Here is a 14436-nt window from a genome sequence, read left to right on the forward strand (position 1 = left end):
ATGCAGTCCTTATATAATGTGTGACAGGTGAGTGCAATCGAGGACAAGCACCACACCCAATCAAAGGTGAGAGAACTAAACAAGGTGCATCTGGTGAAGTGAGTGGTACCAGTTCAGACTTTTTGCAGGAGAAACACGTGAAACTGGTTCTAGACAGGATGCTAGCCGTGCTTAGAAAACACGAAGAGCTGCAGTAGGACCTGGTTACCAACAATAAACAAAAGCCCTCAAAGTTCGTTCTGCAGTTTTCCTTTCTTCTGAACTTCACCAACCACAGCATGGCTGTGCAGCAGAACGTGTAGGTACACAAAGACTACACATGCTCACATTTCACTGTGAGCGGCCCCTTCACCTGAGAGGTGATGCTGCTGTATGGGCAGATGGTGATTTTGATTTTGGGCTGACCTCTCTGTGAGGAAGCCGCAGGGATGCGTGAGAATGTAAAACTGGTCACTGAGAGGTTACTGAGGAAGTTCTAGGATCCCCTGAAGCTCTTCCTCAGGTGGCTTCCACAGTCAGGACCGCCCTGAGTGGTTTTTACACCAGCAGGGGAAATATTTTTCTTTTTAATAAATGAATCATGACGAGGGAACTGTTGTTGCTCTCCACTTGAAGGCTTTGTGCCTTTGCAGCGTGACGTCAGCAGAGACAGATATAAAATCACAGGACGGTCGTTTGGCTGTGAAGCTCTTCAGGAAGTACTCTGACCTTCCTGACACCACCATGAGACTTTCTTAATATAATGCCATAATGTCATTGGTCATCATCCTATGGTTTCACCCACACAAAGACATATTGGGCCTCGAAGTTCTAGAGAAGCATTTTGGCAGTGTTGGGGAGTAACTGAGTACATGCACCGCCGTTATGTATTTAAAATACAAAGTATGAGTAACTGTATTCCGTTACAGTTACCAATTAAAAGATGATATTCAGAATACAGTTACTTTGTTGAAGTAAATGGATTACATGGCGGTCTTTTCCTGTTTCATATGTTCGGCTATGTCCTCTCTATTTTTGGTAATTCCACGCCGGTGGAAACCCGAACAAACACGCATTAAGAGGCTCTAATGTCTCAGTCTCACGGCCCACGTCACCCCTACCTGCAGCAGCATAATGATTGGAAGAAATATTTTTTAAAAATTATTCACAAAAATTGTTTAATATGAAGGCAACAGGCAGAGTGTTACAGGCATCGCCCTAAAGCACGCAGCCTGATGGGCAGTGTAGTCCGTGCTGCAGGGAGAATGGACTGCCATACCCGTGATGTGTCTGTGAGCGCGAAGAGGGAGAAAAAGGAAAAGTACGAGTTGTCATCGAGCAGAAACGGGAGCTGGAAGCATGTAAATATAATAATAACCACTGCAGCCAAACAGAGGGCCTGACGAGCCCAGCTGTAAGTAAGCTATTAAGACTCGACTGTACACCGTGTTCGTGTTTTCCTCTGAAACAATAAGCTCTGTTGGAGCAGCCTTTCAACGCCTCTCTCTGTCTCTGCTAGCAAAGTGACCCAGACAACAAAGTAAAGCTAGTTTTCAGCTACGAGCCGACACGAACCCGACGTATCAGCCAGAGGTCCCTTTACTACGGTTCGGAGCCGCGGACCTGTTTTATATACGCGTGGAATAGTTTTCTACACGAGATCGCTGCAAAAAGTGCAGCCTTACCTAATGTCCACCTACTGTTACTCATTTATATTAAGATTTAAACATCTAGTTGGTGTGACGAGTAACCTTCAGTAACAGTAATAAATAACACAGCAATAGGACATTCATGTAGTTGTAAAAAGCATGATAATATATTAAGTAATCCAAAGTATTCAGAATACGTTACAAAATACTTGTAATCTGTAGTGGAATACATTTTAAAAGTAACCTTCCCAACACTGCATTTTGGTTTCTTGAAGATGTTTGAGGCGGTACGTGTGATTGAACTGTTCCCTGGCTCTCCATACTGCGGTCAAGTGAGCCCTCACTTACGAAGTCGCAGTCAAGCTAGCCGCCCCGCCAGCCGCACCGAAAATGTGGTTGCACTACTCTTACGTATATTACGGTATGGGTGAAAACCGGTTTAGAAACGCAGTGTTTTGTGTCCTGACACTATTTTACTTCACAATCCACTCCCATTTTTAGTGTATCTCCACTTTCACCCCTGTGATCCACAGCCCAAATTACTGTATGATTCAGAGAAAATTAACAATAAAATTTACCCAATTTACTCAACTATACTTTTAATGTCCTCATCTTTGAGCTCAGATTACAGGAAAACTGTAAGAGGTGACGCAGATATTTCACTGGATTATGACTCTGGGTGACCCCCACTCTGCACCCTGTGATCCACAGCCAAAATTACTGTATGGATTTTGAGAAAATTCATAGCAAAATCTTCCCATTATGCTTTACTGTACTCCACATATTGACATCTTTGAGCTCTGATTACAGGAAAACTGTAAGAGGTGATGCAGATATTTCACTGGATTCTGACTCTGGGGGACCCCCACTCTGCACCCTGTGATCCACAGCCAAAATTACTGTACGGATTTTGAGAAAATTGATAGTAAACTTTGCACAATTTACTCTACTGTACTCTATATATTCTCATCTTTGAGCTTAGATTACAGGAAAACTGTAAGAGGTGACGCAGATATCTCACTGGATTATGACTCTGGGTGACCCCCACTCTGCACCCTGTGATCCACAGCAAAAATTACTGTATGGATTTTGAGAAAATTCATAGCAAAATCTTCCCATTATGCTTTACTGTACTTTATATATTGACATCTTTGAGCTCCGATTACAGGAAAACTGTAAGAGGTGACGCAGATATTTCACTGGATTATGACTCTAGGCTGTCGCCACTCTGCACCCTGTCATCCACAGCCAAAATTACTGTACGGTTTTTGAGAAAATTGATAGTAAACTTTGCACAATTTACTGTACTATACTCTATATATTCTCATCTTTAAGCTCAGATTACAGAAAAACTGTAAGAGGTGATGCAGATATTTCACTGGATTATGAATCTAGGCCATCTCCACTCTGCACCCTGTGATCCACAGCCAAAATTACTGTACGGTTTTTGGGAAAATCCATAGTAAACTTTGCACAATTTACTCTACTGTACTTTTAATATCCTCGTCTTTAACCTCAGATTACAGGAAAACTGTAAGAGGTGACGCAGATATTTCACTGGATTATGAATCTAGGCTGTCGCCACTCTGCACCCTGTGATCCACAGCAAAAATTACTGTACAGTTTTTGAGAAAATTGATAGTAAACTTTGCACAATTTACTCTACTGTACTTTTAATATTCTCATCTTTGACCTCAGATTACAGGAAAACTATAAGAGGTGACGCAGATATCTCACTGGATTATGACTCTGGGTGACCCCCACTCTGCACCCTGTGATCCACAGCCAAAATTACTGTACGGATTTCTGATAAAATTAAATCCTATTCCATTACCAAACAAAATGAGTTCATTGAAGTATTTGCTTAACTACAAGAAATGTCTTTCCACACACAATTTAAATTTTTCAAAATGTCATTCACACACCACCTCAAGTATCAACTTCAGTTTTAGACATTATTTATTCAGTGCTTAATCACAACAATAGTCAACTTAAGGCACTTACATAATAAGTTAAACCTTACAATAATACATACAGAGAAAAACCCAACAATCATATGACCCCCTATGAGCAACAGTGGGAAGGAAAAACTCCCTTTTAACAGCAAGAAACCTCCGGCAGAACCAGGCTCAGGGAGGGGCGGGGCCATCTGCCTCAACCGGTCAGGGTGAGAAATTACATTTCTCAGATTACTGATTTCTCATATTACTACTACACAGTTTAGATACACTCAACAAAAATATAAACGCAACACCTTTGTTACTGCTCCCATTCCCCATGGGATGGACGTAGAGACCGAAAATTCATTCCAGATACACAATATAACCATCCCTCCCAAACAGTGGTCACAAATCAGTCCAAATGTGTGGTAGTGGGCACATCTGCTATATTGAGATAATCCATCCCACCTCACAGGTGTGCCACATCAGGATGCTGATCTGACATCATGAGTAGTGCACAGGTGTACCTCAGACTGCCCACAACAAAAGGCCACCCTGGAATGTGCAGTTTTGTCTCACAGCAAAATGCCACAGATTCCACAAGCAATGAGGGAGCGTGCAATTGGCATGCTGACAGCAGGAATGTCAACCAGATCTGTTGCCCGTGCATTGAATGTTCATTTCTCAACCATAAGCCGTCTCCACAGGCGTTTCAGAGAATATGGCAGCACATCCAACCGGCCTCACAACCGCAGACCTCGTGTAACCACACCAGCCCAGGACCTCCACATCCAGCAGGTTCACCTCCAAGATCGTCTGAGACCAGCCACCCAGACAGCTGCTGGAACAATTGGTTTGCACAACCAAACAATTTCTGCACAAACTGTCAGAAACCGTCTCAGGGACGCTCAACTGCATGCCCGTCGTCCTCATCGGGGTCTTGACCTGACTCCAGCTCGTCGCCGTAACAGACTTGTGTGGGCAAATGCTCACATTCGATGGCGTCTGGCACGTTGGAGAGGTGTGCGCTTCACGGATGAATCATGGTTCACATTGTTCAGGGCAGATGGCAGCTGAGAATGTCCCAGTTCTTGCATGGCCAGCATACTCACCGGACATGTCACCCATTGAGCATGTTCGGGATGTGCTTGACCGGCGTATACGACAGCGTGTACCAGTTCCCACGAATATCCAACAACCTCGCACAGCCATTGAAGTGGAGTGGACCAACATTCCACAGGCCACAATTGACAATCTGATAGACTCCATGCGACGATGTGTTGCACTGCATGAGGCAAATGGTGGTCACACCAGATACTGACCGGTTCTGGGTCCCCAGACCCCCAATAGCGCAAAAAACTGCACATTCCAGGGTGGCCTTTTGTTGTGGGCAGTCTGAGGTACACCTGTGCACTACTCATGATGTCAGATCAGCATCCTGATGTGGCACACCTGTGAGGTGGGATGGATTATCTCAATATGGCAGATGTGCCCACTACCACACATTTGGACTGATTTGTGACCACTGTTTGGGAGGGATGGTTATATTGTGTATCTGGAATGAATTTTAGGTCTCTACGTCCATCCCATGGGGAATGGGAGCAAAAACAAAAGTGTTGCGTTTATATTTTTGTTGAGTGTATCTAAACTGTGTAGTAGTAATATGAGAAATCAGTAATCTGAGAAATGTAATTTCTCACCCTGACCGGTTGAGGCAGATGGCCCCGCCCCTCCCTGAGCCTGGTTCTGCCGGAGGTTTCTTGCTGTTAAAAGGGAGTTTTTCCTTCCCACTGTTGCTCATAGGGGGTCATATGATTGTTGGGTTTTTCTCTGTATGTATTATTGTAAGGTTTAACTTATTATGTAAGTGCCTTAAGTTGACTATTGTTGTGATTAAGCACTGAATAAATAATGTCTAAAACTGAAGTTGATACTTGAGGTGGTGTGTGAATGACATTTTGAAAAATTTAAATTGTGTGTGGAAAGACATTTCTTGTAGTTAAGCAAATACTTCAATGAACTCATTTTGTTTGGTAATGGAATAGGATTTAATTTTATCAGAAATCCGTACAGTAATTTTGGCTGTGGATCACAGGGTGCAGAGTGGGGGTCACCCAGAGTCATAATCCAGTGAGATATCTGCGTCACCTCTTATAGTTTTCCTGTAATCTGAGGTCAAAGATGAGAATATTAAAAGTACAGTAGAGTAAATTGTGCAAAGTTTACTATCAATTTTCTCAAAAACTGTACAGTAATTTTTGCTGTGGATCACAGGGTGAAGAGTGGCGACAGCCTAGAGTCAGAATACAGTGAAATATCTGCGTCACCTCTTACAGTTTTCCTGTAATCGGAGCTCAAAGATGTCAATATGTAGAGTACAGTAAAGCAAAATGGGAAGATTTTGCTATGAATTTTCTCAAAAACCGTACAGTAATTTTTGCTGTGGATCACAGGGTGCAGAGTGGCGACAGCCTAGATTCATAATCCAGTGAAATATCTGCGTCACCTCTTACAGTTTTCCTGTAATCTGAGGTTAAAGACGAGGATATTAAAAGTACAGTAGAGTAAATTGTGCAAAGTTTACTATGGATTTTCCCAAAAACCGTACAGTAATTTTGGCTGTGGATCACAGGGTGAAGAGTGGCGACAGCCTAGAGTCAGAATACAGTGAAATATCTGCGTCACCTCTTACAGTTTTCCTGTAATCAGAGCTCAAAGATGTCAATATGTAGAGTACAGTAAAGCAAAATGGGAAGATTTTACCATGACTTTTCTCAAAAACTGTACAGTAATTTTTGCTGTGGATCACAGGGTGCAGAGTGGGGGTCACCCAGAGTCATAATCCAGTGAGATATCTGCGTCACCTCTTACAGTTTTCCTGTAATCTAAGCTCAAAGATGAGAATATATAGAGTACAGTAGAGTAAATTGTGCAAAGTTTACTATGGATTTTCCCAAAAACCGTACAGTAATTTTGGCTGTGGATCACAGGGTGAAGACTGGAGATGGCCTAGATTCATAATCCAGTGAAATATCTGCGTCACCTCTTACAGTTTTCCTGTAATCGGAGATCAAAGATGTCAATATGTAGAGTACAGTAAAGCAAAATGGGAAGATTTTACTATCAATTTTCTCAAAAACTGTACAGTAATTTTGGCTGTGGATCACAGCATGCAGAGTGGGGGTCACCCAGAGTCAGAATCCAGTGAGATATCTGCGTCACCTCTTATAGTTTTCCTGTAATCTGAGCTCAAAGATGAGGACATTAAAAGTATAGTTGAGTAAATTGGGTAAATTTTATTGTTAATTTTCTCTGAATCATACAGTAATTTGGGCTGTGGATCACAGGGGTGAAAGTGGAGATACACTAAAAATGGGAGTGGATTGTGAAGTAAAATAGTGTCAGGACAGAAAACACTGCGTTTCTAAGCCAGTCGGCACCTATACCGTAATATGCGTAAGAGTAGTGCAACAACATTTTAGGTGCGGCTGGCGGGGCGGCTAGCTTGACTGCGACTTCGTAAGTGAGGGCTCACTTGACCGCAGTCTCTCCATCAGCCCTGTTTGTTTGAACTGTGTCCTCTGTGTTCAGTGAGCTCAGCCGTCATTCTGACTCCACGCGTGAAATAAACCGTTTGTTCTGCTGAGTTCATGTCTTTACTCTTATTCTGACTTCATTATTCTGACTCTAAAGTTACAGAGACACCATCGTTATGTTCGCCACTTCATATTCAAATAACATCAGAAATCACAGTGTGTTCGGCACAGTCTATGGATCCCTGCAGGGTCAGACTTTCATATGTCAGAAATCCGCGGATCAATGCAACGCACTAAAACACATCTCTCTCACACACACACACACACTAAAACCACATTTTGAGCCTCAAAAAGGTCTTCAAACTTGTGAGGACCAGTGAGTGTGTGACTCACAAGTGACAGATTTCGGTCCTCACAAAGATAGCTAGACAGGAACACACACACACACACACACACACACACACACACACACATCTGTGATCGATTATCGAGCCTGCGCTGCTGTTTCCGCTCTCTTCTGCTTCTGCCTGTCATATCCCAGAATCCTCTGCGCCACAGAATAGTGTCCAGTCATTGTGGGTCAGCTCGGTTCGGTTTCATCCACCCAGACACAGCATGAAGGAGACCGCGGCCAAACGACGCGACAAGGCGGGAGGCCGGGACCGGGACTCGAAGGCAGAGAAGCCAAAGGAGCCGAAGGAGGTGGGCCCAGAGCCGCAGGACGTGGAGATGCCTGAAGAGGAGGCGGCTAATGCGGCCAAACAGCCAAAGGAGCAGGACAGCCTGACCCTGGACGGTAAAACTCTTCAAACACCAATACCGATACCCCCCAGCACAGACCCGTTCCCGGGTCTGTGCTGGGGGAGTCACGGCAGCTCGGCGGTTAGCCTATTAGCATGAGGGGCTAACAGCCCCAGAGAGTCTGCGCGTCATTTAGCTTAAAACCGACACCAACCTCTCCCATTCGCGGGTCCGGACCGGGCCCCGTTCCCCTTCAGACCGGTGTCGTGCCAAACTAGGTATCCCCGACAGAATTTGTTTCCCCTGCGTCGGGAGCACACGCTGGACTGTCCAAATCACGGACAAACAGGGTCCCACATTGTTGATTTTTAGTTTACAAACACTTCTTGTAATGACTAACTACTCCTGACATTTTGGAGATGTTAGCTCTTTACACAACGAAGTTATAGTGGGACACAAATAATATCAGGCTGATCCTGCCACAATTTGTTCCCCCTGTGTAAATCACGGACAAACAGGGTCCCACATTGCTGATTTTTCGTTCACAAACACTTCTTATTATGACGCATTACTCCTGAAACTTTGGAGGATTTAGCTCTTTATAGAGTAAAGTTACAGGAGAATAAAAATAGTTATCAGCCAAAATGTTAATGGTTTATTAAAATAATCCCATCTGATATATAATTCTCTGTTGTAACCCCCAAACTGAATGCTAACGTAACGATGCTAATTTTTCCCTTTTTCACAAAATGAAAACATCAGTACTTCCTGCTCCCAGCACAGGGGAAACAAATTCTGTCGGGGATACCTACTTTGGCACGACACCGGCACCAGAACCCCCCCCCCCCCCCCCCAGAAAACAGATTTGATGGTCTCTGAGTGCAGAGAGGGAGAGAGAGCTGTGCAGGACGTAACAGCCAGAGAAATAGGACCTCTTCCGCCCGTACATTACACAGACGCCACATCGGGGAGACCGGTCAGAACAGGTGGCATAAAGAAAGACAATGACATGTACGACACAATAAGGAGTGCAGGAGAGAAAAAGAGTTTATCAAACATGAAGCGTAGTTTGATCTTCTGCTGCTGGTTTGGTCAGAGTGATGAAACCTGCAGCTTTCAGCCCAACGGCGTCTGTGGACGATCCACGCTCTGTGTTTGCATGTCTGCTCCCGTTTACAGTTTTAGCTGTTTGGTGGTTGTTGAAATAGTTGTGTGAGCTTTAACCTGAGATTCTGGCGTTAAAATACATTTATATTGAAATCATTCAGGATTTAATGAATCTTTGAAACCCAGCCTCAATGAAGGATAAACATAAACATCAGTTTGCCTGAGACTAGGGCTGGGCGATATGACCCTAAATTCATATCTCGATATTCTTTAGCTGGATGGCGATATACGATATATATCTCGATATTTTTAAAGCCGTTAAGTGAGAACAAAGAGAGAGTTCTTAGTCAAAGCTGTGTCCCAGATCTCACACAGGCACTTTTATTAACATACAGCGCTGCTGTACAAGGAAAAATTACTCAGAAATAAATTATCAGCACTTATTAAATAATAATGCTCCATGAATAAAATAAAACAGTAGCTCGTTAACGCTGTCCAGCCCCGCACGGGGCGATCCGCGGTAACTTGTTAACAGAGATTTGCCCCGTTAATGCCGTTATGGCGTTAACGTCACGCTGACAGCACTAAAATAGTCTCCAAATGTTTTCTTTTTACCGAGCAGCTCCTCTTTGAGAGCTGCCGTGTCCGTCCTGCCTGCAGGTGAAGCGATGGCGGAGGGGGAGTTGTGTTCAGTGAAGGAGAGGCGAGGCCGAGTAACGCAGCGCAGAGACAAAAGTGGACGAAAGCGAGGCAAACATGCGGCTCCACAAGTCTAGTTATAACGTAACATAGACTATATCGATATATTTAAAAACTCGGTGTATCACCCAGTCCTACCTGAGACTGATGTGAGCCTCGACTTTGTGCTCCGCCCTAACACATGAGGCATGAATGCAAGCCCAGGACGTCGTCTGTGTAGAACACCAGGACCTATCAGGGCGGCTCAGGTGTAACAGGAGACATGAATGGATCGTCCGGTTCTCAGGAGGATGTAACCGTCACCTTACGGCACGGATGTAGAGCCGCGTTGTCATGAGCACAGCTGTAAGCAGCTAAGCTCCTTCTCTGTAGCATCTGCATGGATGGAGGTCAAAGGTCGCATGAAAAGGCGTAAACATGAGGATCGCGCTGAGCCGAGGTCTGTGGGTCATGTGACTGGTGCTAATGTCACACCCCCCCCCCCCCCCCCCCCCCCCCCCAGATATTAAGGAGCACGTGAAGCAGATCGAGAAGGCCGTGTCGGGGAAGGAGCCTCGCTTCGTGCTCCGCGCTCTGCGGGCGCTGCCGTCCACCAGCCGCCGCCTCAACACCAACGTGCTCCACAAAGCCATCTGTGGCTTCTTCACCAACAACGCCACCACCCGAGACTTCCTGCTGGGCTTCCTGGAGGAGGTGAGCAGAGATGAGCTGCAGCTTTGAATTAATGACAAACAGGAAGTGAACCCTGACCTCTGAGAGCCGCATCATCAAACAGTAACCTGATTATTTATAACAAGGTGATCGATTCCTGATCAGATGGTGTGTGTGTGTCTGTGCGTGTGTGTCTGTGTGTGTCTGTGTGTGTGTGTGTGTGTGTGTGTGTCTCAGCCGATGGAGATGGCCGACGGAGACGTTCAGTTTCGTCCTCGCACGGGGAAGGCGGCGGCAGCTCCTCTGCTGCCAGAGGTGGAGGCGTACCTGCAGCTGCTGCTGGTGGTTCACCTGACCAACAACAAGAGATACACTGAGGTGACCCGCCCCTCACTCACCTGTGTGTGTGTGTGTGTGTGTGTGTGTGTGTGTGTGTGTGTGTGTGTGTGTGTGTGTGTGTGTGTGTGTGTGTGTGTGTGTGTGTGTGAGAGAGACCCGCCCCTCACTCACCTGTGTGTGTGTGTGTGTGTGTGTGTGTGTGTGTGAGAGAGACCCGCCCCTCACTCACCTGTGTGTGTGTGTCCCGTATAGTCTCCGTGTTTTTCCACGAGCAGCTGCAGAGACCCGCCTCGGTAACCCGCCTCGGTAACCAGCAGCACAAACGCCTTTTGTGAGCCGGCGTGAACAGCTGAAGACGAAGGTCGAAGGACTCGAGCCGGGGGACTCTGTGCTCGCCGGTGACGCTCTGTTGTGTGCTGACGGTGACGTTTGTGTTTCAGGCGCAGAAAGTGTCGGACGACCTGCTGCAGAAGATCGTCTCCAAGAACCGCCGCGCTCTCGACCTGGTCGCCGCCAAGTGCTACTATTACCACGCCCGAGTGTACGAGTTCCAGAACCAGCTCGACATCATCCGCAGGTACGTACACACCTTTCTCCTTTCCTGATGACATCACACCCTCAGACAAGCAGTCACACGACTGTCCCCCCCCCAGCTTCCTGCACACCCGCCTGCGCACGGCGACCCTCCGGCACGACGCCGACGGGCAGGCGGTGCTGCTGAACCTGCTGCTGAGGAACTACCTGCACTTCAACCTGTACGACCAGGCCGAGAAGCTCGTGTCCAAGTCCGTGTTCCCCGAGCTCGCCAACAACAACGAGTGGGCGCGATACCTCTACTACACAGGTGAGCTCACAGCCGCGGCGCTCAGGCGAGTCCCCGCCATGACGCCGCGCTCACCCGCCTGTCATGTGACCCACACAGGTCGTATTAAAGCCATCCAGCTGGAGTACTCGGAGGCTCGCAGGACTCTGACCAACGCTCTGAGGAAGGCTCCACAGCACACCGCCGTGGGCTTCAAACAGACGGTACGCACACACACACACACACACACACACGGTCAGGTATCGGTGTCTGGTATTGATCACTGAAGCATCGATCGGCTCCGTTCAGGTCCACAAGCTGCTGATCGTGGTGGAGCTGCTGCTGGGAGAGATTCCCGACCGCCTGCAGTTCAGACAGCCGTCACTCAAACGCTCCCTGATGCCCTACTTCCTGCTCACACAGGGTCGGTGTCACACACACACGCCTGATCATGTGACTAACCGTAGAGTTATGGCGAAACGATGGGTTCTGATTGGAGGAACAATGTTTGCTAACACAGTGGTGTACCTACCTTCAGATACTCGCAGCTTCCCATGAGCCTCTCTGTTCACTTCCTGTATCTGTGTGTGCAGCTGTGAGGACAGGTAACCTGGCCAAGTTTAACCAGGTGTTGGAGCAGTTTGGAGAGAAGTTTCAAGCCGACGGGACGTACACGCTCATCATCCGCCTCAGACACAACGTCATCAAGACCGGTGAGCCAATCGTACGCCGCCGTCACACTGCACGCTGCTCATCAGCCGCGCTCAGTGTGTTACTGATCTGTGTGTGTGTGCAGGTGTGCGTATGATCAGCCTCTCGTACTCTCGGATCTCCCTCGCCGACATCGCTCAGAAGCTGCAGCTCGACAGTCCCGAGGACGCCGAGTTCATCGTTGCCAAGGTAAACAGACGCGCTCAGCGCCGCCTTTTTAACGCCGACCTCGTGACCTCTGTGTGACCTCTGTGTGTTTGCGTCACAGGCGATCCGTGACGGCGTGATCGAGGCCAGCATCAACCACGAGAAAGGCTTCGTCCAGTCCAAGGAGACCATGGACATCTACGGGACCCGGGAGCCTCAGCTGGCGTTCCACCAGAGGATCTCCTTCTGCCTCGACATCCACAACATGTCGGTCAAGGTGAGCGCACCTGAACATACTCACACCTCTCACACCCAAGGACTCAAGGTCAACACAAGAATGTGAAATCACAAAAGCTCCGCCCGCAGACTGCTCTGCATCACCATAACGCTGCGAGCTCTGTCACTTCCTGTCAGCAGAGGTCTGACTGGAAGCCTTCTTGTCAAATCTGTGGAAGCAGCTTCTTCCTCCTGCTCCTCCTCCTCACATTAAAGCAGATTGAGGACGAGGAGGTGGAGGAGCAGGACCCGGGGATCCGCTCGGTTACACGACCTCAGGTTTAAGAGTCGATCACCCCGATGCTAATCTCCCTCTGTCCTCCTGCAGGCCATGAGGTTTCCTCCCAAAGCGTACAACAAGGACCTGGAGTCTGCAGAGGTAACGCGCGCACACACACACACACACACACACACACACACACACACACACACACACACACACACACAGCACGTGATGTCATGTCTTTAGTTGACCACATGGTGGCAGCGTGTGACTGTAGCTTACACAGAGACAAATCAGAATAAAATAATAAAGATGCACTTCCTGTCATCTGCATTCAATCTGTTTTTTCTGTGTGCGCGCGTGTGTGCGTGTGTGTGTGTGCGCGCGTGTGTGTGTGTGTGTGTGCGTGTGGTGCGTTCAGGAGCGTCGGGAACGCGAGCAGCAGGATCTGGAGTTTGCTAAAGAAATGGCTGAAGATGACGATGACAGCTTCCCATGAGCCTCTCTGTTCACTTCCTCTGTGTGTGTGTGTTTGCGTGTGTGTGTGTGTGCGCTGATGTTACCACGTCAGTTATTACCCAGAATCCCCCTCTGCTCTTGTTTTCTCCCATGGCAGCGTTGCTGCTGTTTGTTTCTCTCTGATAAATAAAGTTTTTTGTTTACACGCCTGTTTGTTTGTTGGTTTGTTTGTTCTCTGGGTGATGATGTCAGTGATGAGGTTTCCAGGTTGACAGTGAGGGCTGGTAGCAGATGAGAGATGAACAGCAGCAATGCACGCAGCTCTCAGAGCACAGAGTAACTGTGATGAGCTGTCTACAGTAATGCTAATGTTAGCCATGTGCTAACAGTCTTTGGTGTCCGTGCGCTCCTACGGGAAGGGTTGTTGAAGCCAGGAGCCGTGACGAGGGAGGGCATTATGAAGCTGTGAGGCATAAATGATTAGAATAAATGAACAGGAGAAGTTAGCTGCTTTCCACATCTGTGCACAGCTCCCTTCCTGAACACCTGAGGCCCTCCTGATGGTCGCTGCATGTGCGAGAGTCAGCGCAGTGATCATGGGAATAAAAGTGATTCTGAAAAAGGAACGATGTGAAAGATACTGTAGAGCTGAACAGCAGAGGTCTGCACACTGACACAGAACAACAGCACAAATTGGAAAAATGAACTGATTCAGTCAAGGTCAAAGGTGAAAGTGTGCAGGCAGTCACATGACCTCAGATGTAAAGGATGGACAGACAGAGTCCATCTAATGTTCCAGTGAAGAAGTGAAGGTGGCTGACAATCTGCAGACTGGACAAGTGGACACTGATGAGAGTTGGAAACGTTTGTCCCGTCTCTGGTCCCCCACACCGTACATCGTTTTTTTGACTCGTAACGTTAAAGTACTATAAATGTGTTACAGTGAGGTTTATATTTATCAGGTATGTGTGCTTTTGAAGCCAAATGCTGCAATTTTTCTGTAAAGCAAATTTACCTATGGGTATAAATAAAGTTGATGCAGTGGTGTAAACCACACCACCACTGGACTCTAGAGCAGTGTCAGCGTGTTCGCCGGACTGACCAATCACGCTTCTCCATCTGGCGATGGACGAACGAGTCTGGGTTTGGCGGTTGCCGGGACAACGGTACTTGTCTG

General features: G+C 47.2%; 1 protein-coding gene across 1 annotated transcript; it reads left to right on the plus strand.

The window, feature by feature from the left end:
- The first annotated feature begins 7624 nt into the window (after window positions 1–7624).
- On the plus strand, window positions 7625–13464 carry psmd3 (proteasome 26S subunit, non-ATPase 3). The gene is made up of 12 exons (XM_085272378.1): window positions 7625–7900; window positions 10154–10344; window positions 10540–10680; window positions 11082–11218; window positions 11295–11485; window positions 11564–11667; window positions 11753–11867; window positions 12037–12156; window positions 12240–12343; window positions 12423–12578; window positions 12906–12956; window positions 13222–13464. Exons 1-12 carry the CDS (start codon window positions 7720–7722, stop codon window positions 13297–13299), a joined length of 1569 nt encoding a protein of 522 aa, XP_085128504.1. The 5' UTR covers window positions 7625–7719; the 3' UTR covers window positions 13300–13464.
- Window positions 13465–14436: the final 972 nt, after the last annotated feature.

Source organism: Mchenga conophoros, linkage group LG4, assembly GCF_057382185.1.
Source record: "Mchenga conophoros isolate Kocher_MC1m ecotype Shallow Benthic linkage group LG4, M_conophoros_male_GT1.1, whole genome shotgun sequence".
Classification (NCBI taxonomy): domain Eukaryota; kingdom Metazoa; phylum Chordata; class Actinopteri; order Cichliformes; family Cichlidae; genus Mchenga; species Mchenga conophoros.